The 27,923-nt window shown below is 36.3% G+C and overlaps 7 protein-coding genes across 9 annotated transcripts in view; all 7 read left to right on the top strand.

The window, feature by feature from the left end:
- The window catches only part of LOC104820189 (auxilin-like protein 1), a 5,715-nt gene extending 4,292 nt beyond the window's left edge, over positions 1-1,423 (top strand). Inside the window, exons 3-8 of the mRNA XM_010550559.2 lie at positions 6-313; positions 400-470; positions 557-622; positions 715-804; positions 922-1,098; positions 1,178-1,423. Coding sequence (XP_010548861.1) covers positions 6-313; positions 400-470; positions 557-622; positions 715-804; positions 922-1,098; positions 1,178-1,213 — 748 coding nt within the window. The 3' untranslated portion in view covers positions 1,214-1,423. The remainder of the gene's footprint in view (positions 1-5; positions 314-399; positions 471-556; positions 623-714; positions 805-921; positions 1,099-1,177) is intronic.
- Positions 1,424-1,927: 504 nt separating this feature from the next.
- Positions 1,928-2,662, top strand: LOC104819775. Its single transcript, XM_010550013.2, has one exon. The coding sequence runs from the start codon at positions 2,044-2,046 to the stop codon at positions 2,434-2,436; it is 393 nt and encodes a 130-aa protein (XP_010548315.1). The 5' UTR covers positions 1,928-2,043; the 3' UTR covers positions 2,437-2,662.
- Positions 2,663-3,708: 1,046 nt separating this feature from the next.
- On the top strand, positions 3,709-7,757 carry LOC104819774 (AAA-ATPase At2g18193-like). Its single transcript, XM_010550012.2, has 4 exons — positions 3,709-4,769; positions 4,894-5,380; positions 6,040-7,040; positions 7,446-7,757. The coding sequence occupies exons 1-4, from the start codon at positions 3,795-3,797 to the stop codon at positions 7,617-7,619; spliced, it is 2,637 nt and encodes an 878-aa protein (XP_010548314.1). The 5' UTR covers positions 3,709-3,794; the 3' UTR covers positions 7,620-7,757.
- Positions 7,758-8,551: 794 nt separating this feature from the next.
- LOC104819773 (phosphatidylinositol/phosphatidylcholine transfer protein SFH12-like) lies at positions 8,552-13,305 on the top strand. 3 transcript variants are annotated; one of them, XM_010550008.1, is made up of 15 exons: positions 8,552-8,741; positions 9,432-9,553; positions 9,644-9,878; positions 10,118-10,217; positions 10,317-10,583; positions 10,744-10,821; positions 10,934-11,035; positions 11,130-11,179; positions 11,270-11,369; positions 11,481-11,582; positions 11,716-11,805; positions 11,942-12,026; positions 12,318-12,718; positions 12,784-12,858; positions 12,990-13,305. In XM_010550008.1, exons 2-15 carry the CDS (start codon positions 9,538-9,540, stop codon positions 12,999-13,001), a joined length of 1,713 nt encoding a protein of 570 aa, XP_010548310.1. In that variant the 5' UTR covers positions 8,552-8,741; positions 9,432-9,537; the 3' UTR covers positions 13,002-13,305. The 3 variants fall into 3 exon arrangements, with proteins under 3 accessions (XP_010548310.1, XP_010548313.1, XP_010548312.1); XM_010550011.1 differs by having other exon boundaries at positions 8,553-8,741; positions 12,321-12,718; XM_010550010.2 differs by lacking the exon at positions 8,552-8,741 and adding an exon at positions 8,792-8,872.
- A 3,831-nt stretch (positions 13,306-17,136) lies between these two features.
- Positions 17,137-18,398, top strand: LOC104819771 (bZIP transcription factor 2-like). Its single transcript, XM_010550006.2, has one exon. It carries the CDS (start codon positions 17,668-17,670, stop codon positions 18,178-18,180), a length of 513 nt encoding a protein of 170 aa, XP_010548308.1. The 5' UTR covers positions 17,137-17,667; the 3' UTR covers positions 18,181-18,398.
- A 4,546-nt stretch (positions 18,399-22,944) lies between these two features.
- On the top strand, positions 22,945-26,117 carry LOC104819768. Its single transcript, XM_010550005.2, has 7 exons — positions 22,945-23,117; positions 23,556-24,014; positions 24,101-24,182; positions 24,326-25,075; positions 25,163-25,426; positions 25,510-25,690; positions 25,794-26,117. The coding sequence occupies exons 2-6, from the start codon at positions 23,597-23,599 to the stop codon at positions 25,661-25,663; spliced, it is 1,668 nt and encodes a 555-aa protein (XP_010548307.1). The 5' UTR covers positions 22,945-23,117; positions 23,556-23,596; the 3' UTR covers positions 25,664-25,690; positions 25,794-26,117.
- Positions 26,118-27,454: 1,337 nt separating this feature from the next.
- The window catches only part of LOC104819767 (peroxidase 49), a 1,595-nt gene continuing 1,126 nt past the window's right edge, over positions 27,455-27,923 (top strand). Inside the window, exons 1-2 of the mRNA XM_010550004.1 lie at positions 27,455-27,694; positions 27,796-27,920. Coding sequence (XP_010548306.1) covers positions 27,467-27,694; positions 27,796-27,920 — 353 coding nt within the window. The 5' untranslated portion in view covers positions 27,455-27,466. The remainder of the gene's footprint in view (positions 27,695-27,795; positions 27,921-27,923) is intronic.

Below are 27,923 nucleotides of genomic sequence, written 5' to 3'. Positions count from 1 at the left end.
GAAAGAGAGAGAGAAAAGGATAGGATGGGATTTGATCAGAGAGCATTGGCCGATGCCCGTGAAAGATTGGAGAAGGCGTGTGCCGAGGCAAGAGAGAAGTCTACGGCCGATAAGTTATCAGCAGAGGCGAGGCTTAGAGCAGAACGGGCAGCAGTGGATAGAGCAACTGCAGAAGCCCGTGAACGTGCAGCTGAAAAAGCTGCTATCGAGGCAAGAGAGCGGATGGAAAGATCGGTTCCAGATAATAATAAGCAATTCCGGAGTTCATCCTCCTTTATTGGTTCAAGATATCAGAATGCTCCTGCATATTCCGGTAGTTTAAAAAAAAAAACTCTAAAGCTGTGATTCTTTTTTTCTTAATTCCTCTTTGCTAATGTTTTGGTTTCTTTGCCTCCATAGGTGCTGATGTTGAATCGCCTCAAAGGTATATCTCGAGGTTAGAAAGGCACCGCCGAACAGCTGACCGTGTGGTAATATTCTTTACTGTTTGCTATCATTATCATCGTTAACCTAAATTCTAAATTCTAGACCATAAACGACATGTTGATTCTTGCAGGCTAAAGCCTTGGAAGAGAAAAACATGCGAGATCTCGTGGCTCAGAGAGAGCAAGCAGAAAGAAACGTAAAAAAAATACTTTCTTCACTTCTGAATCACAGTTTCTTCGAATTTTTCTCTAAAACCGTATTTGCGGGTTTTCTTCGTTCTGTATGCAGAGATTAGCCGAAACATTAGACGCGGAAGTAAAGAGGTGGTCGGGTGGAAAAGAAGGGAATGTCCGAGCATTGCTCTCAACGTTACAATACGTATATTTTCTTTTACTAATTTCATTCCTTCACGCACACACACACAAAACTGTAAAGGCGAAACTAACAAGCTTTTTTACGACTCGGGTTTCGTTTTCGTTTCCGGGTTTTTAACAGATACTCGGGCCCGAGAGCGGGTGGCAACCTATACCATTGACGGAAGTTATAACTTCAGCGGCGGTGAAGAAAGCTTACAGAAAGGCGACGCTCTGTGTTCATCCTGACAAATTACAGCAAAGGGGAGCTAGTATTCAGCAGAAGTATATATGCGAAAAGGTTTTCGATCTTCTCAAGGTAAAAAGACAAAGATCTGCCCGACAAATATATTTACATGTTGCAGTAAAAATTTGATCAGAATTGTGTCCATTTTCAGGAAGCTTGGAACAGGTTCAACTCGGAAGAACGGTAGCTTGGAATTTTTCACTGCATTTTTTGTTAAAGGTTTTAATCAAGGGTGACTCTTTTGAGTCCCCACTTCTCCCACTCATCCACTCATCTTGGGTTTATTATAATTATTAGTAATTTGTAAAATTCATGGTGTAGTCAAAAGTAAATATCTACCAACCATTGTTGTTAAGATTTATCCTCCAATTGCAAAATCTTCTTTGGCTTTGGCTTTTTTCTCTTCCAAGAAAACATTTCTGGAATTGAACCAAATCTTTAATTGAAGAAAAGATTCACCTCTTCCCCTTACCGATATTCATCCCTTGTCTATGAAGCCATGCACACACGCATGCATGACATATATATATATATATGTGTGTGTGTATAAATATATTCTGCTAACACCTCGGTTTTCTCATGAACAAATTTCTGCATTTATCATGGGTATGTGCAGATATATGGTTATGACCTATGACCATATACATGCATGCACATAATTTTTTTTTCTGTGAAGTATTTTTAATGATTTTTTTTTCCCAAAGGAAGGTTCGGCTTCGGGTCTTGAAGTCAGGAGATGAGACTTGAAAAGTCAAATAAAAACCGTACCCATCCTTTTTTTGGTCGTTGGTCGTATATATATTTTTAATATTATTCAACCTGGCACCCTAACCCTGACTTTTTCCAAGTAGATTTAAAATATTATAAACATTTAAACTAATCCCCAAAAAAAACCCATTTTATATATAAACTTGTATCCACCTTCTCCCCTTCCACACCCATCAATCATCAACTCTTCTTCTCCATCTCTTCCTCTTTCCAACTTGTCGGCAAAAAAAGAAAAGAAAAGAAAGAAAGATGCTTAGAGCTTTGAGCACGAGGGCGAGGAGCCGCCATGGATACGAGAGGTTAGGGGATGAATCATCGATCTTTCTGAAGGAAGGTGAGCTGAAGAGGTCGAGGACAGTGCCCACGTGGCTATCGTCTAACCCACCAAGGAACAAGCTCGGTCGTGGTTCAGTTCCGGCGATACTGGAGGAGCTGCCACGTCAGAAATCGGCGGCCAGGAAGAAGACGAAGGGCAAATTCAGTCACCCAATCTTCAGCCTGTTCGAAGGACTTTACAGTAATAGCAGCAGCCGGAAGAAGAAGACGACGGCCAAGCCGGAGTTCTCGAGGTACTTGGAATATCTCAAGGAAGGTGGCATGTGGGATCCAAGATCTAATATGCCCGTTATTTACTTCAAATAATATATATATATATATACACTCACACACATATATGAGAGAGAGGGATGTGAAAATGTTGTGATTTGATTCAAGTCTTGTTACAAGTTTGCTTCGATCATGTTTTTAGGATTTTTTTCTTTTCTTTTCTTTGTCGTCTTCGCCTTGCTTTGCGATGTTTGTATATAGATATATATATATATATATATTTCAACCAAGTTAATGGGATGAAGGTGTAATTTATTTCCGATATCGGTGAAAATGTTGATGAGACAATTTATAAAATTTGTGTTTCCTATGAGAAATTATCTCGCCGACATGATTTTTTTTACGGCCCGAGTTATATTTGGGCTCATAAGATAGGCCCATTTTATATATTGGGCTTATGAATACTTATCCAAAACGTTTATCATTTTAACAACGGTTCCAAATTCCAATGTTATTGTGAAAAAAGAAAGATTTACATCTATGTAAATATCTGCAGATATCATGGAGTAAAACTAAAACAATAAACAAAGTATAATTGGAATTTAATTAAAAAATAATCAATCAATCATTCATTCCATTCATAATAATAGAGCTAATACAAATTAGAGAAAATAAAAAATATCAAGCTAATTATTAAAAGATTAAAATAGGATAAGGGTTAAATATTTGGACAAAGTTGTCCGTTGTAACCTTGGTTCGAATTTTGAAAGCAGCCGTCTTTGTACAATATTTTTACATTTGTCTACTGTACATTCTCGTGGTGGGACCTTTTTCTAAACCCTTCAAAAGGATGTTTTGTGTATCGAATTTTTTTTGTTACGATTATATCAACGGTTTATTAACCAAAATAGTAGCCTTTGTTTAAAAAAACATCTTATGAGAAATTGACGTAACAGGTCATATTAGATATCAAATAAAAATAATTGAAGTATTTCAAAATTAAATTGAGATATTTTCCAAAAAAAAAATTAAATTCAGGTATTTTGTTTTTGGTAATATATTCTATTTCATAATTGACGGCAAATATAAAGTAGCACGTGGGAAATTGACACAAGCCACTATACCGTTCAACTTACGCGCCTCTCTCACCCTCCTTGCTCCCCAAGCTTCCTTCCTCCCCAAGCTTCCTTACTCTGTAAGCTCTTTATTTTTTATTTTCTTTCTTTAATTAAAAAAATATATGAGAGAAATACAGTAAAAAATATAATCGGAAAAATAAAAAATAAAAAAAAAATAAAAAAAGGTTTTAGTGCTTATAAAAACCACTGTCGCCTCCTCACTCGCTCATTGTCATTCATCTCTCTATCTAACCCTTCCAAGAAACTCTCTCTCTCTCCGCCGGGAAACAAACCAACCTCACCGGAAAATTCGTCGGCGATTCTCTCCGGTAAGCGATGTTTTCGTCGTCGGAGATTTCTCGCACGGCGTCGACGCTGTTCGCAGCCTACGCCTCGTTGACCGGCTTCTTGATGCTTCTCCGGTCAATGTTCTACGATTTCGTCCCGGAGAAGCTCCGATCGTACGTCTCCGACTTCCTCCACCGATTCTTCACCCCGAAATCGAATGATCTCACAATCATCGTCGACGAGAACTTCGGGATGAGTCGGAACCACGTCTTCGACGCGGCGGAGCTGTACCTCCGCACCAAAATCGGCCCTAAAACGGAACGCCTCAGAGTTGGTAAGACCACTCGGCAGAAGCATTTCACGCTCATGATCGAGAAAGGAGAAGAAATCGTCGATTCCTTCGGCGGATTCGATCTGAAATGGAGCTACGTCCAGACCGAGAGCGAGAAAGGCGATCAATCGAGGCGGTATTATGAGCTCACATTCGAAAAGAAGTTCAGGGATAGAGTCATGAGCTCTTACTTGGATCATGTCGTATCCGAATCCGAGGAGATAAGGAGGAATCTGAGAACAGTGAAGCTCTATAGCCGTGATGTGTATTCAAATGATGACGATGATAATTGCGCAGGTGGGAATTGGGGCTGTGTGAATCTTGAGCATCCGTCGACATTCGAGACGCTTGCAATGGATCCCGAGGCGAAGAAGAAGATAATCGCCGATTTGGATAGGTTCTTGAGAAGGAGGGAATTTTACAAGAGAGTTGGGAAGGCATGGAAGCGAGGTTACTTGTTGTACGGCCCTCCAGGGACGGGGAAATCGACACTGATCGCCGCCATGGCCAATTACCTCAAGTTCGATGTGTTCGATCTCGAGCTTAGCAATATTTATGATAACGCCGATCTCAAGAGGGTGTTGCTGTCCACCACAAACCGATCCATATTGGTGATCGAAGACATCGATTGCAATGCCGAGGTGCGAGACAGGGAAGCCGATGACCATGACGCTGCAGAGACTAACAGAAAGGTACGATCAAGATTCTCTGTTGAATTTCTTCCACAACAGTTTTTGATTTGTGTCGAAGAACATGGATTCGGTTCCTCAAATCAGAACAACCATCATCAGTTCCTTATATTGTTTGTCTGAGCAGGTGACTCTGTCAGGGATTCTGAACTTCATTGACGGGTTATGGTCGAGCTGCGGGGACGAGCGACTCATCGTGTTCACGACCAATCACAAAGATCGACTCGACCCTGCTCTGTTACGCCCGGGACGGATGGACGTGCACATTCACATGTCATACCTCACCAGCAAAGGTTTCAGGACTCTGGTCTATAATTACCTCGGACTCGACGGCCAGAACCACCCTCTCTGCGAGGAAATCGAGTGCTTGATCGACTCCATTTACGTCACTCCAGCCGAAGTAGCCGAAGAGCTGATGCAGGACGACGATCCTGGCGTTGTTCTTCGCGGGTTGCTGGGTTTTCTCGAGAAGAAGAAGGCCAAGATAAGCGAGGTCAAGGGAGAGGTCACAGAATCTGAAAAGAAAGTAGGGATTACAGCAAGTGACAATGACGAAAAACCGAACCGTAGGGATGGTAAGAAGAAGAAAGCAGCGGGAAGGAAAGGGAAGAATCGTAGGTTGTATGAACGAGATTCAGCCTTTCTGTAAAATATCTGCGGTTCCAATGTATGTATTTGTAAATGGTAAGTGAGATTTGAGACTGAGATTGTAATGTATTTGTGGAAACCTTCTGTTCTAATCAGAGTCTTAAGGATACCAAAAAAGCCGATTAATTATACGGGTGGGCGTTTCGGGAAACGGTTCGGGTTCGGAACAGAATGGATCGGTTCGGTTCTTTTGGTTTTACAAAAATAGGTACCAATCGGATTTTTTATTGTATTCGGTTCGGTTTCGGTATCGGTTCGGTTCTGTTCCGAGTTTTATTAAAAAATGTTAGATTTCCTTTAAAAATGTTCGGTTCTTCGGGATTTTTAAAGTTCGGTTCGGTTCGGTTCGGTTCCGGAAAAATTCGGTTCTCTAAAAATGGTTCTGTTCGGGAAATAACAGCGGTTTCGGATTGGGAAAAATACTGTTTTCACGGTTCGGTTCGGTCCGGTTCCGAAGAACCGAACCGAAAGGCCCAGGCCTAATTAATTAGGCGTAATCACGAGAATCTTGCAATGGAAACAGTCTGAGAAAATTGCTTATTTAAGCAAAGTAGGGTTTTTTGGCATTTGCTATGGCTTCTCTCTCTGAATCAACAGCCTCCACCAAAACCCTAAATCCGACAAGAAGGAAAAGGAAGAAAAAAGATGAAGCCACTGTTCTTCAACTCCATGGAGGTCACTCGAGTTTTCTCGAACATGTTATCGGCATATGCTTCGTTAACCGGATTCATGATGATGATGCGTTCCATGTTCAATGACATCATACCGGAGCAGTTCAGGTCATACATAACCGACTTCTTCGCTCGCTTCTTCACAAAGCTCGATCCCGACCACATCACCGTCATCGTCGAAGATTACAGCGGAGAGATGTCGAACCAGCTGTTCGAAGCTGCCGAGACCTACCTCCGGACAAGGATGAGTTCCGACACGAAGCGTGTCAGGGCAAGCAAAACTCCCGGTCAGAAAGAGGTCTTGGTCTCGTTCGATGAAGGGCAAGAGATATTGGATTACTTCGAGGGCATGGAACTGAGATGGGTGGAACTGAAAACGACCCAAGCTCGGGACGATGACGGAAGGCATTTCGAGCTAACGTTCGAGAAGTCGTGTAGGGATAGAGTGTTGCAGGTTTATCTCCCTCGTCTGATCTCTGCGTCGGAAGAGATCAAACAGAGAGAGAAAACGCTTCGGCTGTATAGCCGAAGCCTGAGATATAACTGTTCAGGTGGGTGGGGATCTGTATATCTCGAGCACCCTTCTACGTTCGATACTTTGGCGATGGATTCGGATCTGAAAAAGATGATAATCGGCGATCTCGAGAGGTTTCTGAAGAGAAAAGATCTGTATAAGAGGGTCGGGAAAGCGTGGAAGAGAGGTTACTTGCTGTACGGGCCACCTGGAACTGGTAAATCCAGCTTGATTGCTGCCATGGCGAATTACCTCAAGTTCGATGTCTACGAGCTGGAACTCACTTCTGTCTACTCGGACAGCGAACTGAAGAGGATTCTGCTCTCGACTTCGAACCAGTCCATATTGGTGATCGAGGACATAGATTGCAGTGACGAGACCATGGACCGGTCACGTAAACGCAGTCGCCGCCGTCGTCAGGAGTCGAGCTCTCAGTCAGAGGTATTTAAATCTGTACCCAAAGCTGAAAATTTGATCTTTTGCACAGTGGAATATAGATACAAACGTTTGCATTCATGGGCATGTGTGTGTATGTCTGTATGTATTTGCAAAAAAATCGTATCCAAAGCGAAAAATTCGATCTTTGATTGACTTAAATATAGACACAAACGTTTGCATTCATGGGCATGTGTGTGTATGTGTGTATGTATTTGCCAAAAATTCGTACCCAAAGCAAAAAATTCAATCTTTTAGAGAGTGGAATATAGATACAAACGTTTGCGTTTATGGGCATGTGTATGTATGTATGTTCCAAAAATTCGTACCCAAAGCAAAAAATTCGATCTTTTAGAGAATGGAATATAGATACAAACGTTTGGATTCATGGGCATGTGTGTGTATTTGCAGCTGACGTTATCAGGAATTCTGAACTGCATCGATGGCTTGTGGTCGAGCTGTGGGGACGAACGTATCTTCATATTCACGACCAACCACAAAGACAGGCTCGACCCGGCATTGCTCCAGTTCCAGTTCGAGTTCCAGTTCGAGTTCGAGTTCCAGTTCAAGCAGCGAAGAACGTGAGAGGAGACCGAGGAGAAGGAGAGGGTTTAGGCTCTTGGGTGGATTTTACAAACGTTAGGGGAACTTTGTTCTTAGGACAACCCTCTCTCCCTCCCTCTGCGTTTTTTTTTATTAGTTTGTGTTTTTTTTGTCGCTTTCAGACATTAGAATGGAAGCTCCATTTGTTTATTGAATCCATGCACTTTTTCTCTTTCGATATTATAAAAATGGAGATTTATTTCCCTTTGCAATTACAGATAACAGTTTTTCATATGGAAAATTCCAAATAAATATATCAATTTACTAATTTCTTATTTATAAATATATAAATTTTATATATTTATAAATTACTACACGTATAAATTTACATATATTTATAAATAAGAAATTAACAAATTGATATATTTATTTGGATATATATATGTATATGTATATTTATATTAATATACATATGTAAATTTATATGTATGTACGTATATATATATATATGTATATGTGTTTATATATGAATATATATATTTATATTGAGATGTGTATATATGTACATTGAAATATATGTATATATGTGTATATATTATTTATTATATATATGTATATATGTATGTGTGTAATTTTAATTATAATTTTAATTTTTAATGACATGAAAAATGTTTGACATGTGATGATGATGTATAAAATCCAGTAGTGTCCACGTACTAATTTGAAAAACAATTACGAATTGATATATTTTTTGGGAGATAAAAAATTAAGAAATTGATATATTTATTTAGAATTTTCTCCCTTTGCCATTGTTCTCTTTTCTCGTAGCCATTGGGATACGTGGCGGTTGGAGGGTGCGCGTGTGCACCGTAAGGATGAGTGCGCGAAACAGCAGATGGATTTTTCCATCATCCCTTCCGTTTGTTCAATGGGTTATGTTAACGGAGATATAGGAGAATAAAAATGTAACGATAAACAGGAAAAGCTATGGAAGAAAGGGAAAATCAAAGGTTGGTAAAAGGAGAAAACACAGAGAATATGGGGTGGAGAAAGCTTGACACTCTTTGAGCCATTGATCCTAAAATGAAGGACGACGAGAGATTTTCGGACCATTTTCACTCTCCTTTTTATCTCTCTCCCTCCTCACGTTCCCTCTTTGCAGAGGTAATTCTCTCTCTCTCTCTCTCATTTTTTCTATTTTCAGCGTGACACATTCTCGTGTTCTTTGTTTTTTGGTGTTGAATCGTCCAGAATTCGCTGTATGGTGTAGAATCGTCCAGAATTCGCTGTTTGATGTAGAATCGAATACCTTATCTGTTTTGTGAAATAAAAAATTTATCGTTGTAATCCTTTCGTTGCATTGAAATCATGGGCTTGACATCTGCTCCTGGATCATTATTGACACGGATTGTTTCAGGAATCGTAGAATTTTTTTTAAGATTAAATTCTTCGTTTTCCTTTCCTGTTGGAATGTATTTGGGGGTAGATCCTGAATTGAATTTCGTAATGCATGATCTAGCTTGATTTTGTTGTTCTTCATCCTGATGTTCCTCCATGATGGGCATCAATAACGATGTGTAATCGAGTTGGAGACTTGAATTTGATCTCTTTTCATGCTCTTTGATCTGAATTCATGCGGATGAATTCATGCGGATGGGTTACTGGAAATGGATAAGTTTTCAGATTATATTATCTCCCTATACCCTTTTTTGTCTGGAATGTTTTCAGATCAATAACATACAATCTCCATTACAGTTTGATTTCCTCTGGATCGCAGTTCGACATTTTGTTCTTCGATTGCGTTTATTCTGTTTTTGTCTTCTATATCGGCTTATGACAATATGATTTTTGCAGGCATTTGACAAGGACCTTGGTTATATAGACACTCTTGTAAAGAGTGTTTTGCCCCTTGCCCTTTTCTGCCCTATCCACCTATCCGCCAAAGTGTAGTACCTACACCATGTCTTTGAAGCTAGGTATGTTTCTTATCCGGTCTTGATTTGTCTGATTCTTGTTTTTGTTTTTGCCAAAATTCTTGTTTCTTGATGTTGTATTCCGTTGTTTAGATGCTGAAATCCCGGGTGAGAAGTCCAAGATGGGTTCTCTAAAGAAGAGAGCTTCCTCCAAGTTCAGGTGTTCTTTAACGAAGAGAAGGAGAAGTAGTAAAGTAATGTCTGTTGACTTTGAGATCGAGGATGTGCATGATGTTGAGGAGTTGAAGGCGGTCGATGCCTTTCGTCAGGCACTTATTCTTGATGAGCTTCTCCCCGATAAACACGACGACTACCATATGATGCTCCGGTAATTCTTGAATTTTTCTTTTTCTTATCTGCCTGATTCAACTATCCTTGATTCTTGGAATATGATTTTGTCTTTAGTTCCACCATGGTAATCAAGGTTTGTGCTACCTACATGTTCTGGAATCCATACTTATGGAATGGAATACAACGATATGTTTAAGTGTGCTTCTGGTAAAGTGTGGATCCTTTTTTAATGCTTTGCTTCTAATGTTTTTTCGTGTTTTATAATCGGTAGCACAGATTTTTGAAGGCCAGAAAGTTTGATCTCGAGAAAACAAAACAAATGTGGACTGACATGCTTAGATGGAGGAAGGAATTCGGTGCTGACTCTATAGTGGAGGTATTCAATTCAAGGAGCCTTTTATATTACACTGCCCTGAAAAGGAAAAAATTCGGACTCCCTGACGCTAAGGCTTTATCTTTGTTGTATATATCGAAGGATTTTGATTTCAAAGAAATTGATGAAGTATTGACTTACTACCCACAAGGACACCATGGAGTTGACAAAGATGGACGACCAGTGTACATTGAGAGGCTAGGCCAAGTAGACTCTACCAAGTTGATGCAAGTCACAACCATGGACAGATATGTAAAGTACCATATCATGGAATTCGAGAGGACCTTTAATGTCAAGTTTCCAGCATGCTCCATTTCAGCAAAGAAGCATATTGATCAAAGTACAACCATTCTTGACGTGCAAGGAGTGGTACGTAAGCTTACGAACTCAACAAAACCTGTATAGTTAGCGACAATTGTTCTTTTCATAACTATTCGAGAATTTAATTGGTGGATTTTTTAGAATTGGGGCATGCTAATTATTATCATAACATGTTAACTGATCTAAATTTAACAACTGGGGTTGACAGGGACTTAAAAACTTCAACAAAGCTGCAAGGGATTTGATTACTCGTCTTCAAAAGGTTGATGGTGACAACTATCCTGAGGTGCGGTTTATGTTCTTTAGCCTAATTATCTTTCACTAATAGCTATTCCGGTGGTCAAAGTTTGTTTATTTACATGCTAGCGATAAATTTTAATGTTTGCCCTTCTGCACAGACCTTGAACAGGATGTTTATCATCAATGCTGGCTCGGGATTCAGAATGTTGTGGAACACTGTTAAATCCTTCCTTGACCCAAAGACCACGGCAAAGATCAATGCAAGTATCCAACCCCTTTGCTAATTCTTCCGGTTTTCATGCATGACAATGCTCAATAGTGCAACTAAATTAACTTTTGGGGGTTGTTCTTCAGGTTCTTGGCAACAAATACCAGAGCAAATTGTTGGAAATTATTGAAGCTAGGTGAGTTTTGCGGATTTTTTTGGCACAAAACTTTCCTACAGAGAGGATCCCTTTGCTAATTCTACAGACTTTCATATTTCTTCCTACCAGTGAGCTTCCCGAGTTTCTTGGAGGTACATGTACATGTGCTGACAAAGGAGGCTGCATGCGCTCTGACAAAGGTCCATGGAATGATCCGGAGATCATGAAGGTGAATGGCTCTTTTTTTTAGCTATAATTTCTTTAATCTACTGAAGCAATTAGAACTCTTTTATTATAGTTTTTCCTTGGCTCATGTAGTTGATTCACCTTGGACTTATAGAATGTTCAAGACGGTCACCACAAATGCTCAAAGAGATCGCAAGCTGAAAATGCTACAGAGAAGACCATTTCCGAGGATGAGATCTTGTACTCTAACTCTAAGGTATTACTATAAGCTTATCTGTATCTCCATTGGTTTGCTCTTTTCCAAGAATCTGATTCAGGATTTTTTTTTTATGCTCGGCCATTGCATCTTTCCATCAAATATTAGATAATCTCTTCTACATGATTTCCAGGAGAACAAATCTACAGCTAATCTGGCTCCCGAAGAGGAAAAGGTTTCAAGAGACAACATAAGCCACCCGTTATCCTCTCCTCATCAAAATGTAAGAATGATGATCTCGCAAGCTTAGCTTACCATTGATGGTTCAGATTCTTCCTGTCGTATCAGTTGTTCGGTAAATGACCAATGTAGTTTTACGACTGATTTGATATATATCTCATTTCCTTTTCCGAAATCAGGGACCGGTTTCTTCTCCAGGGTTTGATAAGACTGTGGACTCAGCCTGGAACACACCGGACGCTCAGAAATTTGAACTCTTGAAAGGTAATGTGGCTTTTATGCATCTCTTTGCTATTCGATTTGTACGTAGTTGTCTGCAGTGATTCAGAAGTTTGAAAAGGGAACTTATTAGTATTAAAAAGTTTGAAATGGGAACTTATTGGTATTAATATGATTAGGGCTGAAAAACTTATCTTCGGGAAAAAACGTTAGAATGGATAGATAGATAGATAGATAGATAGGTAAATAGATATCAGTGGCTAACTTCTGGGTCCAAACACATATAAGATGCTCTGCTAGGACATGTGAGCTAAAACAAACTTTCATGTTTTGTAGCAGAAGATGTTTATGCCATTCAGGAGGCTTGTAAGGATACAACCGGCGGCAAATCTCCCATTTTCAACGGCGTCATGGCTTTAGTGATGGGTGTTGCCACAATGATTAGAGTGACGAGAAACGTCCCGAAAAGGCTTACCGAGGGAACAATATACTCGAGCCCTGTGTACTGTGACGACGAATCGATGAACAAAAGCGCAATGCAGTCACAAAAACTGGCAATGCCCCCAATCTCGGGAGAGGAGTTCATGACCGTGATGAAACGTATGGCTGAACTCGAGCAGAAAGTTACTTCCTTAAGCATGCAGCCAACGACCATGCCACCCGAGAAGGAGGAGATGTTGAATTCTGCCATTAGTCGGGCCAATGTCTTGGAGCAAGAGCTAGCTGCCACAAAAAAGGTACATATTATTACACATTGCTCTGTTAATCGATCAGTAAAATGGCTAAAATGTCTAAAAACCAGGCTTTGGAGGATACCCTTAGCCGGCAGGAGGAGTTTGTGGCATACATTGAAAAGAAGAAGAAGAAAAAGAAGCTGGTAATAATAATTAAGTCTCCATCTTAATGCAAACTAGTTAAAAGCTCTTTCCTAAAATAGCATGTTGTAATGTTCTTCGGATTTGTCTTTGGTCTCTTCTTCTTCTTTTTTTGCTTATGCTCTTTCTGCAGTTCAACTGGTGAGAAACTATGGAGGAAAAAGACACGGCGACAAAAGACCTACTCAGATGCACTTGTATCATCTAATGAATCCTATCGTAAAGTCCTACTCTTGTTTTTGTTCAAGAATCAAGTTTTGTTTTGTGCAGTGTGTATGTGTGTGTGTATAGATGCATATATATGTGTGTGTGTGTGTGTGTGTGTGTTCCATTACAGAGTGATGATGTCTTATGTGTTTGGTGAGTATACTCATCGTATATAAATGTTTTTATTAACCATAAGATGCAGAGCAAGTATAATCCAAAATTGGCTCAAGAATTTTTAATTCGATGTACGTGTGTATGTATATATATATATATATGCATGCATATATGTGTATGTGTATGTGCATGTAACAATAGTGTTGTAATAGAGCTAAAGTTTATTCTTCCCTATAAATATACACAAATTGAAAATATTTATGGTTATTTTGTGTACAGATTTTTCTCGAGAGAAATGAATGAGAGAAATTCAAGAATCCATCAATGTTTAGTTGATACTTAGGATTTTTTTATAACAGTATCTTGAACCAAGATTAAGATTAATCTCGAAATCGCAGGCCAATCATATGATTTAGAATATATGTTTCTCTCTAATTTAAAGTTCGATTTTGGGACGAGGAAGACGTTTTGCATTTCGTTTCACCGATTGAACTGCCTAAATTTGGGTCTTGCTAAGAGGATTTCATAGTTAGGACTTCTTGTCTTGTCTTTTCCACTTATAATAACTTATCAAAGAAATAGTCAAAAAAGCTCTCATAGTTATCAAAAGTTAAATATGATTTTCAAAAAAAAAAGTTAAATAAGATGTAGACTATCGAAAAATAAAATTCGAAGATTAAAAAGAGAAAAAAAAATATAAAAATAAAACAAAGAATACTTTTATTACTATATCTCTTCTTCTTGTTGTTATATTACAATGAAAATGAAATACATATTTATAGGAAAATTAAGAAACGAAGTAAAAAGTAAATATAGATACAATAGAAACAAATCAGATACACAATATTTGGCATAATAATATTATTTCTATTATTATTCTCTATTATATCTCAAATTCTTATTTTACTCCGATTACATATTCATTTTACTATTTTAATAAAAACATTGTCTTTGGTCTACCGATTCAAAAACTTTTTAACGTCGGCTTTTGGATTGGTAGGTGATGCACAGAGAGAGAGAGAGAGAGTTTGAAGATTCATAGAATCGAATCAAATGGCTTTGAATAAGAGCACGTGCCTATATAATCTTTAGAAAATCTTCTAGGCAGAGAATAAAGCCACGAGACAAAAAGCTTCATTACTTAGTAATGAAGTAGTTGCCCTTCTTTGTTTCAGCCTTGGATATATCTGATCTCCATTTTTGTCAAAATTAATGGAAAAAAAAACTATTATCGCATTGCTACAACAACACAAAGCAATACACACTATATACACCTTGTAGGTCTTACTCCTTTTTATTTTTGGTATTTAGACTAATTTTAATTTTTTTTTTCGGTGGATAGATATATTATCTTTTTAATAATTAAGAACAATTATATTTGAAATGGTTAATAGGGTTCAAAATTCACTCCAAAACACAAATGCAATATATATATATATATATATATATATATATAATTTTAAAGTTATATGATCAATATGAAAATGAAGAAGCCATTTCAATTGTTAATTTTGCCAAAATGCTTTTGACTTGTGAGTCATTTTACAACTAAAATAACACAAAAAATGATAATTAAATCAGACAATGGGGCAAGACCTGCGATATTTAATCCATTTTTTTAAGAATATTCTCCATCAATTACATCATCATGAGATATTTTATATATTTCGTGTGTATTATCGTATAATGATATAAAAACCCACATGACATATTTTATCTTTTTTAAAAAAGTTAAATAAAATTTAAAAAGTGAAAGAGGGAAGAAGGGTCCACAGTTATTGCAGTGACTTTTCTCCTCGTCTTTATTTTTTCCTCAGTTGGAGCCAACCTATTGTGACTCACACAACAATACACCACCAAATCTTAAACAAATCAATTTATATGAAATTTCAAAAAAAAAATCAAATTTAAAATTTTTAACTGTCAGATATCTAAGTCTAATTTTCAATATACCAAATTTATAATCTTTATAAAATAAAAACAAACCCATATGGTTACAATTGTAAAATTGTGCAGTTTTAAAGATAAAAGATATGACAGTGATTAATAAAATATGTTTCTAAAATATTTTATGTCAGTACGGTCAAAAATGATCTAACGACATTGGCCACAACGCTGTATATAATATAATCTGGTAGAAGATATCATTCATGTATCTAACCCACACATAATCGTTTCCCTCCTAATTCCCATAAAATATTCAAGAAATAAAAGAAAAAGGAAATCCATTGATTATTAATTTTATCAGTAACAAAGAGAACAAATTTAATAAATTAAAAGAAAAAGAAAGCTGCGATTCATTAAAGTTAAATTTTGGTTAGTATATAATAACGCTTTATTTAAGAATATTTTGTTTGAAATATATAAAATCGAGAAAAAAAATTAAATAATACGTAATAATATTTGAATTAAATTTGATTTAAAAATTAATTGGATGTATTTGTTTAGCAAATGAAAATAAAGTTTAAAATTCAATATTTTTAAAAAATTAAACGGATAGAACTAAAATTTTATTTAAAATCAAATGTATGATTTATAAAATTAAATAACTTCAAAATATAATTCAAATTCTAAATTGCAATCCTACATTTGGCAAACTAAGTGATCGAGGGAATATGCCACTTCTTGTTTTCTTTTTTTGATGGCACCTACCGACCTAACTTTGGACTATTTGCTTTTTTATTCTGTTCCATTAAATAAATATAAAAACATATTACATTTTTTTTATGTGACGCAATGAACACATACAATTAAAATGATTAAAATATTTTATTTTCCCAACATTATAGTGCGTATGAAATAAAATAAATACAAAAGATATACATCCGTTATATCATAATCATACAATTAATTTAACGTTTAAATCTTAAAAAATGTTATAACATTTCATAATAAACTTCTCAAATTGAATGTATATAAAGAAATTAATGTTGAACTCTAATCCTATATTTTTCAATACATGTAAAAATGTAAACTGAATATCCAAAATTTATTTGACAAATTTGACATTTCAAGATTCCACATTCTCATTGAAATCTCTGGCTTTTGCGTAACATTAATGTGCAAATTAGTCATTGATCACTGATTAGGGACAAGTTTTACATTGTTTATTAATTTAATAATTATAAAAAAAATTGTGTAAAAATTAAAGTACTTGGAAGAGGAGCTACGACCCATGTGGTCTGTCCCCTCCCATTGCTTAGGGGTTAAACCTTTTTTAATTTTTTTTATTATTTGAAGTAAATTAAGATCCATGTCTGACACAACGCACGCGGTCCGTACGATCCAGATCTACCACGAGATTCTCCTTCAAAGCGGCGTCGTATCGAAACCGGTAAAATTAAATTTATTTAATTTGACTTCGTCTTCCCCAGGTGATTTTAACTACCAACGGTAATTAAAGATTCCGTACCACCCACAAAAACGACGTCGCTTTGTGAATTTTTACTTTTTCTGAATTTGGATACTCTTTGAGGATTTTATTTTTTTTTATTTTGACTAAGTTTAGAAGGAAAAAAAAACCCTTGTAATTTATAAATGAATATTTTAATATATGAATATAGGCCTTGGATTTTTTTACCGAATTATCATTTTATCCCGGAAAAAGAACTTTTCTACAATTGAATTGACGGACTATTCGAGAATCATGGAGTTGATTTTTCTTGAACAAATTTATATAAAAAGGTTCAGACATTTTTTTTAAAATCTTGATTTGTCTATCCTCATCTAATTCACCTACTTTTGAAAGCTCCATTCCATAATTACAAAGCCATAATAATTAGATTACTAAAAAAACAGAGAGCCCATAATTACATCAATCAGAAATTAAAAAAAAACTTTATTTAAGTTATCATAAAAAAAAAAATAGACGAAACGCTTCCACCATCCATTATTTTTTCTTAAAAAAAACAATAAATAAATAAAATGTGGAGGCTTAATCTGGGCTATAAAATCCAGGAGCAACTCTCTTCATCACCTCTTTCCCCCTCCACATCTTCTCCTTATCCCTAACCTTTCTCCTCTGTGTTTTCATTCTCGTCACAAAAATATCCCTTTTTTCCATATCTTTCTTCTCCATCTCCAGGTACAACTCTTCTGCCTTTCCGACCACCTTAAAAAGACAGCCCCTTGACAGATCTCCGACTTGCCCGAGAAAAAAAAATTGGGTTTTTGGATGATCGGGAATCCATGACTCCGGTCCTCTGTGAAATCCTCCTCTCTGGTTTTATGGTAGATTCAGCTCTCCGCCGTAGAACTCACCTCGTCCAGTCCTTCTCCGTCGTATTCCTCTACTGGTTCTACAACGTTTCATGAACACCCTATAAACCCTAATTCCTTTTGCTTAAACCAGAGACCTACCTGCAGTTAAATCTACTTAATAACATACCATTTTTTTTAGAAACAGCGAAAAAGGAGAAAACTTTCCATCTGGGTTTTGTACATTTTCAATTTTTTTGTAAGATTTTCGAGGGTTTGTATTCACATCGTACATGGCGTCGTCTAGTAGCACGTACCGGAGCTCGAGCCCAATCTCCGGCGGATCTCCTTCTTCCGCCGCCGTCGTGGACGAGAGGAAGAGGAAGAGAATGCTGTCGAATAGGGAATCGGCGAGAAGATCACGGATGAGGAAGCAGAAGCATCTGGACGATCTGACGGCTCAGATCGACCAGCTGAAGGACGAGAACCGTCAGATCGCGACGAGCCTCACCGTCACGACTCAGCTCTACATGAAGATTCAGGCGGAGAACTCCGTTCTCAATGCTCAGCTGTCGGAGCTCAGCTCGAGGCTTCAGTCTCTCAACGACATCATCGGATTCGTGTCGGCGAGCTCGAATTCGGCCACTTCCGGCGAGATAGACGGCTGTGGTTTCGATGATCGGACGGTGGGGATTAACGACGGATTCTACAACGACGACGGCGGCATGTTTAGTGTGGTGAATCCTTGGGGTGGATCCGTTTACGCCAACCAACCCATCATGGCTAATGATATCATTATGTATTAATTAATCAATTAGTCTCTTTATCCTTTTTTTTTAATTTTTTTTAGTCTACTTTTTTTTTGTCTTTGTGTGTTGTGAAGATGTAAATTACATTGCATCTTTGATTGGTTAGGAGATGAAAAATATGAAATAGAATGAGTATTTGAGTCAATGGGTTTGTAATGGTTGGTTGGTGCTTGTCGTTATGAATGTTATTATTATTGTTGTTGTTATTATCATCATCATCATCTTCGTTTGTCTTCAATCAATACCCTTTTGTTATTGTGAATTCATTTGTTTATTTTTTATTTTTAATTTCTTGGTTTAGTGAAACGATCACATGATGATGCATGGACAGCATAATAATAATAATAATAATAATAATAATAATAATAATAATAATAATAATAATAATAATAATAATAATAATAATAATAATAATAATAATAATAATAATAATAATAATAATAATAATAATAATAATAATAATAATAATAATAATAATAATAATAATAATAATAATAATAGTAATCAGCATGTTTAAATAATAAAAAGCAGCATACAGAGTAAATTAAAAAGATAAAACCGTACAACAAAATACAATTTGCTAGCAGAAAGCGAAACTCTAAATATGTGAGTTTTGTATAAATAATTATTTAGAGCCTAAATAATTTGCAGAAAGGAGAAAAAAACACTTATTGTTTTTGGTTTCGTTCTCGAATTTTAAATAAAATATCTATAGATATGAAAGTATATATGCAAAGAGACTGTTGAGGTGTAATTGCATTATATATATATATATATATATGAAAACTGGGGATTCCTTTTCAAGTAAAATAAAAACGTGTCGAAAGAAAAATCTTAAGAATAAACCAAAATGCTTTGTATTCACAATATATTTTACACGAAACAGAAAAAAGTCTATTCACAATCATATCAAAACTATGAACAAAAATAAACGATTAAAACCATATCATATCTAATGATATTCAAATAGAAATAATATAACATCAATAGAAAAATTTTACAATTAAAATAATCAAATATTTAAATAATCAAGTATTTAAATTAAATTCGAATTTATTTTAAATAAATTTATTGTGTTACTTTTTTTATTAATTATTTACCTTGCAAAAAATAAATAATGAACAAAATAAAGTAACAAAAAAATTTATTTAAAATAAATTCTGAATATAATTTAAATCGAATTGAAACATAATATATATATAGAGAGAGAATTTCAAAGAAAAAAAAACAGGAAGAATAACCAAATTGAATATTTAGTTATATTTCAAATATATTTTATACATAAAAAAATAGAAAGTAGCTAGGATGTCATGTATAATATAAAAAAATATAACATGACTTAAGAAAAAAGATTATTCAGCTTTCAATATGAATGGAATCGAGTTATATCATCACAAACCTAAAAGAATGAAAACGAAAGACATTTACATATTGATATTTGTAAAGGCATTGGCATTATATGATATCGTCATCATCAATATTGGTTAATATACGGACAAATATATACACTGAATTCCCAATTATTGGCAGTGTTCCTAATTGTTTATTTGAATAAATATTAATCAATGGACACGCATGATCTAATCGCCATGGACGGACATTATTAGGTAATTAGTCTATCCTTCTAGCAGCAACTCCCTCATAGATGGTGGAGTTAGATTCTTCAAATGCTATATTTCCACATCTTCTCCTGTAGGTGGACCGGCTGATGCCTTCAGGTATTATGGAAATTGTAAAACCATTTGGCAAAAGACGAATATGCATTATTAGCTACTCATTCCTTTTTTTTTGGTCTACTGCTGCAGGAAATATACACTGGACAGGATGTTTACCAATCAGCTAGTGGAATATGCAAAAGATGAACTATCTTTCCAGGTTGTGGTAAAAGATTTGACAAACAAACTTCCCCTGTTCCAAATTGTCATCCTGAATCCAAACACCTGGTGCTCCACTGGTCTTTGCTCGAGTGATGAAGATGCAACGGCTGATACATGTTCCAGAGGAGAATTACGTCCGGTTGTGAAGGTTCTGTTCTCTGACTGTGGAAATTCTCCCGACCCACATAACAGGCGAGACCCCATCTCTTCTTTCCCTGATGAAATCTCGTAAAATTGCGATAACAACTGAAATGGTTGGATCAATTCCTTTGCAGGGTGATGGGAAAGAAGAAGAACATAATGGATGAAGTTTTCATCCTGAAGAAGCAAGGAGAGAAGTTGATGGATTTACTTAACACTGCGAACAAATTCCTTTATATATATATATAGCAAATTAGAGGGGGGGATTATTGACGGGACATTAATAACATGTGAAAAAATTAGTCACCATTAATTTGATTTTATCGGTACGTATAAAAATAATATAAATTTTTTTAATTTAGTATAAATTAGTTTAAATTAATATAACGTTATCTGATCACACGACCTAATTGACGATGTGTGTGTGCGTGAAATTTTTTTGTTACATGTTATAAAATTTTTAAAATTTACCATACGGATTTTATTAAAACATATAGTGTCAGTATTTTTGCACGTATTATAAATTTAAGATGTAATTAAATATAAAGAAGTTTAAAATTATAATAAATCTATTGATATAAATTTCTAAATATAATAAATAATATAAATGATTTTCTAAAATTTGATGTTGAAGGATTTACATATAAAATGTGATAAATGGCTTTTGATATTCAAAAATTTTGAGGATAAAAGCACCCAAATGTAGGTAGTTCAATCACTGAAATGGGACGTAAAATGTTTACTTTGTTCGGAGTTTGAATCTCAAATTTGGAAAAGGAATGCATAATCCAAATCACATAGTTAGTTTTCGATCCTATGATTAGTTTGGATCTTGGTGTAGAATACCGGTTAAAAAAAATTTGAGGATAAAAAATAGGTGAATTAAAAAAAAGACAGATTACAAGGGCACCGACAAGTTATAATATATATATATATATATATAAGCAAACAAATTAAACATTAGAGATGCATTTTATTTCGCGAGTAATGTGGCATCATTCACGTGTTCTTTATCAGTCCACGTTCTTTAAGCTACCGCCATATAAAATATTGGCCAGAAAAAAATATACAAAAAAAAAAAAGAGAACAATTCTTTCTTCAAAAATGAATCGGTTACAAATTACAATTTTTTTTTGTCAAAAAATTACAAATTTCTATATCTAAGTAAATTGTAAAAAAAAATCTCCATACATATTTTTTTTGGTAAGGAGAAGACCATGTAAATAAAGTCAAATACATATACTACTTGTTTTTTATTTATTAATTAATTTCCCGAAAGTTTTATAGCAATTTTTGCGGTAATTCGATGATGATGTTAATTTAATATCCAATAATCAATGCCATTATAAAGTTTAGTCAATTACTTCGTAGTCGCATAAACTTTTAGCTAAATTCCCGTCGTTTTAAGGGGCGATTAGATACCATATGCGAAATTTCATATTATATACATTCGTAGGTGTGTTCTCATATGTTAGCGTAGGTCTGAATATTTATAGGTTTTCATTCCGTTAAATAAGTTATTATTTAGATATAGATTTTTGGGTTTCACAAAAATTATATCCGTTCTAATTAGTTAAGTTTCACTCTGTTTATATGTTTTCAGGATTTTAACTGAGTTCGTTTTTTGTAAAAAAAAATATCAATTTTCTAAAATTTTGCATATATTTCAATTTTTGTCATATTTAGTTCATATTCTATTATTTTTTGTTTTTAAATATCATATAAAATTTTATTTAGTTTCGCATAATTGAACACATTTATAAAACGTGTTATTCAAATAGTTTTGAATAGGGAAATCAAAATGTATCTCAAATAGTATTTGTAACCAACAAAAACAAATAAATATTGTATTGATTATATGCTAACCACAAGTTCTAAATCCATATATATATATATATTATATAATATATAATTATATATCTATTTGTCCCTTTGTCAAAAACTGAAGAGTTCGGCTTTCCACTATTACGGTGGCTGCGTCATGGTTTCCTTTCTCGTTTGTCCTTTTTCACTAATTTATGGTGGTACGTACGTTAGAATTATAAAGTTATACACACACACACACAACACGCAGCCACATGCACACACATGAAACCACTTCTCTATTTTTTTATTTACTTTTGATAGTGTATATGAAACTATGAATGATATATATCTTAATGTTGAAGTAAATAATTTGTAACGCTTTAACCATAAATAAATAAATAAATAAATCGTAAAAGTGCCTCTGCAATAAGATTTTTTTAAAGCATGGAATTCGTCAAGCGTGACCAAAAAAAAAAGAACCCTCCGAATGAGTTTGGAAGTTAGTCCGCAGGACTAAACGAGCACGGCGTCGGTTCGGAAGTCTATTGCAGTGCATTCTGTTTTACATGAAAAAAAACGGCACGCATTTCTTTTACTTGTAATCAAAACGGTATGTTTTCATACCAAAAAAAAAAACGGTATGTTACTCAACGATGCTTTTACCGAGTTGCAGCAGCCAGGAGAGGTAGGGATGCAAAGATTCGGCTGGTCCACGAGCTCCGAGCTGGGCTAGATAAATGTGAGCCCGAAAAAAAAAACGGATCCGACGGTCCAGGTCCAGTCCACCGCGAGCCTAGCTTGTCGCGAGCCAGTTCAGGCCGGCCCGCGAGCTGGCTTGCGGTCTGACTTTTCTTTTGATCAAAGTAGAAACCTCTTTTCCAACTAGAGTCTTTGGTAACCTCATTTCTTCTTTTCTTTTCTTCAGTCGGATTCTCTCGACGGCGGCTTTCTTCTTCATTTCTTATTCTCCCTCTCTCAATCCGTCGAACGAAACCGATCCGAGCTTATCTCCCTCGCCTGCGTCCTCCTCCTTCTCCATTCTGTTTTGTCGAGATCTCGCGACGCGGCCGCCTGCGGCTTCTGTGTGAGTCTCGACCGCTTGCTCCGCAGGTATTTCTCTTCTTCTTCTCCGCCTTCTGTTCCGTCGACTCTCTCTGCCTTGTCCTTCTCTGTCGAGATATGGGTGGTCACCGATTCCGGAATGTGTTCATGGGGTTTGATATTCGTTCCGTATTGATGGATTTAGGAATTGATTGGTTTCCTGTTCTCTTGAATGTCGTCTTGCCGTCTTGGTATATCCTTGTGTGAATGATGTCTCTGATCTAATCGTGGTTGGGTTTCTCTGTTTCCATCCCAAGTCACACATTGGCTGTACACCACATAGAGTTGCAGTACCATTGATATCAAAGAAGGGTAGCTTTATGTTTGTATGATTCTTTATAGACGCCGTGTCCGTAGTGTTTTGCTTAAGCGGAAGCTGAATTCTGATAGTGAGCTAAATTGTCGATCTCATCTGATCATGGCATTGAAATTTCGATTTCATTTTAGGATAAGAAAACGCTCTTAGAGGCGAGTGGAGAAATATTTCCATGGCGGAAAACCCTAAAAACCCTAGGCATTGGCGATACACATGGGTGGCTCAGTCGCATTCTCCGAATCTGCGTTTGTTTCTCTTTGATTCCGGAACAAGCCCTAGACTCCACTGCAAGAGCCTGAGCGTTAGCTTGATTCTCGAGCAATCTCAGCTTCTCATCACCTGGGTCGACGATGTAGATGACAGAGACGAAGCAAAGGAACGAGACGAGGTCTCCCTTCGGGTTCCTGTACCTAGGATTTTAATTGATGCCGAATCCCCTGTGAATTTCAGGGCTTTGGACGACCACATCGAGGTTAAACTTGTTCTTCTCCTTCCGGTCGACCATCCCATCGTCGACTCGGTACTTTATTCTCTCGGGGATACAAAAGATTCGGCCTTTGAATCTGCCGGGCCGCTGGTGATGGACTCTGGTAATGGGATTACTGGTTGATTTTTGACTCGATTGAATCAATTATTAGCCCTTAATCTGTTTGTTACCCACGATTGTTGTCTGTAGATGTGAAGCTTCTGTCTTTGATGGGAAAAGTTGACTTTTACTGCAGAAATTGCTCGAATAGGCTAACAAGGGAAGGTCTCCGGTAAGAGAGTTGTTTTATGTGCTCTCGCATGGCGAGTTTTAGGAAGTTGTGATAAGCACCTTCTGAGCATTTTGTTGTTCTTGTCATTTGCTTCTGTTTCTCATGTTACTGTCTGAAAGAATGTCATGTGGTTTCTGGCATAGGAATTTCTCAGAAATGCCATCTGTTAACTGGCGAGAAGCGGCTGACAACTGGTTTGGGAACTGCTGTTGTACTTTTGGAGGAATAAGTGAGATGATGGTGGCAAAGTACGCAAACTCCTACTCATGTTCCAGTGGCTTGTGTCTGCTCAGTGCTACAACTGTTTTGCTTAGCAAAGATGATCTGGAAGAGGGTATATTGTCTGAAATAAATAGCATCCAAGAAGAAGAACTCGGATCAAATTTAACTTTTAGTGTTGATCTTGGCAAAGTTGAACGGGATTCTAGGAGAAATCAAGAAAATAGTGTCTGCCCAGAGAATCAGTGTGAGAGTGAACTCGGTATTGTTTGTGGTCAGGTAGATAACACAGAGCCTTCGAGAAAAGCTGATCATGGAGAAACATATCACTGTGATATACATTTAGTGGACAAGGCATCAATGCCTGAGTGTTGTGTGCTTGGCTCGAATGACTCGTGTGAGAGATTTCAGTTGGAACAAACGATCACAAATGCAACAGATCTTACGCCGGAGAAGAAATTTCTTCTGGACGGTTTTCTCGAGGATGTCTTCATGGCAAGAGCATCAAATGTATCGAGGAATGTAAAATGGATTGAATTTGGTTGCTCAAAGTGTTCGTCTCTCCTCGGAGTCTATCCTTCTAGCAGCAACTCCCTCATAGATGGTGGAGTTAGATTCTTCAAATGCTATATTTCCACATCTTCTCCTGTAGGTGGACCGGCTGATGCCTTCAGGTATTATGGAAATTGTAAAACCATTTGGCAAAAGACGAATATGCATTATTAGCTACTCATTCCTTTTTTTTTGGTCTACTGCTGCAGGAAATATACACTGGACAGGATGTTTACCAATCAGCTAGTGGAATATGCAAAAGATGAACTATCTTTCCAGGTTGTGGTAAAAGATTTGACAAACAAACTTCCCCTGTTCCAAATTGTCATCCTGAATCCAAACACCTGGTGCTCCACTGGTCTTTGCTCGAGTGATGAAGATGCAACGGCTGATACATGTTCCAGAGGAGAATTACGTCCGGTTGTGAAGGTTCTGTTCTCTGACTGTGGAAATTCTCCCGACCCACATAACAGGCGAGACCCCATCTCTTCTTTCCCTGATGAAATCTCGTAAAATTGCGATAACAACTGAAATGGTTGGATCAATTCCTTTGCAGGGTGATGGGAAAGAAGAAGAACATAATGGATGAAGTTTTCATCCTGAAGAAGCAAGGAGAGAAGTTGATGGATTTACTTAACACTGCGAACAAATTCCTTCCGCCCTCCTGTTCTTATCTTCAGGGTTCACCAATCTCGTCCATGTGGCTATGACAAGCACCTTCAATCATATCCTACCATGTGAGTTAGCGGCGGCGAAAAGGGTTTAAAGTTTTGAAGTGAAATTCTTGTAAAATGACAGTCTTTTTATTGATCATGTTTCTGGAAATGCTCTCTTTTGCAGTCATCTGAGCTTCTTTACGTCATTGTCCACTGGAACTCTGCGCAAGGATTGAGCCGAAGACTGGGTAAACCTTCTGGCTAAGATGGAGGGTTTAGGAATGGAGGAACAAGAACAACTCAAGCCAAGCCTGTGTACCGTTGGGGAAACCTAGGCACGAGATTATCACGTGGGATCCGCCGGTGAGATTATTTTCAAGTTTTCATGTTCTATTTGTTGTATTAATCTCTGATAAGAACGTTGAGAACGTGAAAACATGAAAAGGGTTACTCAGTGTTTCATGCCGTAATCGATTGCTTTTTACGTTAAGACACAATCTCAACTCAACTGTGTGTAATTTCATTTTTGTCGTATCTAAATTTCTAGAAGGAATCCAAGCCATAAAAACTATAACAATTATATTTTTATATTGAATTTGATTCGGTTTTTTATTATAAAAATATTAATTAAAAAAATTGGAGTTTTCAATTATAACCAATTAATTTTTATATCAAATTCAATTCGATTATAATTACAATGTTATGTTATTCAAATCGATATAATTATTCGGTTATTAAAATGAAATTGGTCTGCACAAAAAGTTAGAAGAAAAAAAAAAGTCATTGTGGAAAGGTTCATAGTTGTTTTACCTTGCGAAAGCTTTAACCTGCATAATATATATATTTATTTATTTATTTATTTATTTATTTATTTATTTTATGCATGAAAACTTCTTTGCCGTCTTTGCTAAGTCAAAGTGTTTTGACAAGTCAACAAAGATGGAACCTTTAAGGGAAAATTTTGTCAACATAGCAGTTAGAATCTGCTCCCACTGCAATGACTTGTAATTTCATTATTGTAATCGCTTGGCATTTCATTATTTATACTCTTTAGGGTCCAAGTCCGTATTTCGTTATGCAAAATCAAACCTAATTCAATCGATTCTGATTTAATAGTAAATTGGATAATCATTTTTTTAAAATAAGATATCTTTTTAATTAAAAACTGAGAATCCGAAAAAAAACTAAAAAATTCAAATTTAAAAAAAAAATCAATCGACAGACAATATCCGACATTGGTTTGAGCTCTAATTAATTTAGTTTAATCTAGGCGTTTTATTGGTTTAACCAAGTCAATTAAAAAAAAAAACTTTAGTCTAAATTAATAATGGTAACGCGTTGAGGGTATGCGTATGCCGCGTGCGTGCTTTGAGCCTTTGATGTCTTCTTTATTATATTTGTAGTATGGTTTGGTTATACGGAGCCAATGAATATTTCATTCCATATGCTTTACATAGAAAGCTGCCTAATTGGTTACCAAAAAATCATTAAAACACTCAAAACCATGCAGACAGACCATTAATTAATGTTTTGTATTGTGGATTTAAGATTAAACGGATTTGTCTAAGAAAAAAAAAGTTTCTAGGATTTTTCTCAAAAGTCATTAGCTTACAACCTAAACAAAAAAATAAAATAAAGGAGGTGAATAAGTCAGACAAAACATGCATGTTTGGTACCAAACCCTAGCTTTTAGCTTCTTGATAGAACTTTTTCATTATAGATTTTTTTTTTGTAAATCTTGATTTACTACCAACTCCATTGCCTTTGCTTCTTCTGCATGAACAAAGTCTCTGCCTATAAATACCCTCTTCTCCTCCATTACCACTCATCACCTTCCTCTTCTTCGTCTGGTAGAAAATGATGGCAAGATTCTCCGGTTTTCTCATTGTTCTTGCTCTCGTTTGCTTTCTTCCTCTCCGTCTCTGCAATCAGAGCTATGGCGGGAAGCTTTACCCGGGTTTCTACGACCATTCTTGCCCTAAAGCTGAAGAGATAGTCAGGTCCATTGTAGCGAAAGCTGTTGCCAGAGAAACCCGTATGGCCGCTTCGCTGATGAGGCTCCATTTCCACGATTGTTTCGTTCAGGTTTCAACTCTGATTCCATCTGAGTTTTCAAGATTCTTCCATTTCTGGCCATTTCAAACTCTTGTGTCATTTCTAATGACGATCTTTTCGTTTAAGTGCAGGGATGCGACGGCTCGGTGTTGCTGGACAGCAGCGGGAGAATCACGAGCGAGAAGAACTCGAACCCTAACAGAAGATCGGCTCGTGGGTTTGAAGTCGTTGACGAGATCAAAGCTGCGTTGGAGAAAGA

This window comes from Tarenaya hassleriana, unplaced genomic scaffold (genome assembly GCF_000463585.1).
Source record: "Tarenaya hassleriana unplaced genomic scaffold, ASM46358v1 Cleome3, whole genome shotgun sequence".
Taxonomy (NCBI): domain Eukaryota; kingdom Viridiplantae; phylum Streptophyta; class Magnoliopsida; order Brassicales; family Cleomaceae; genus Tarenaya; species Tarenaya hassleriana.
This window is presented reverse-complemented; position numbering and strand designations above follow the sequence as displayed.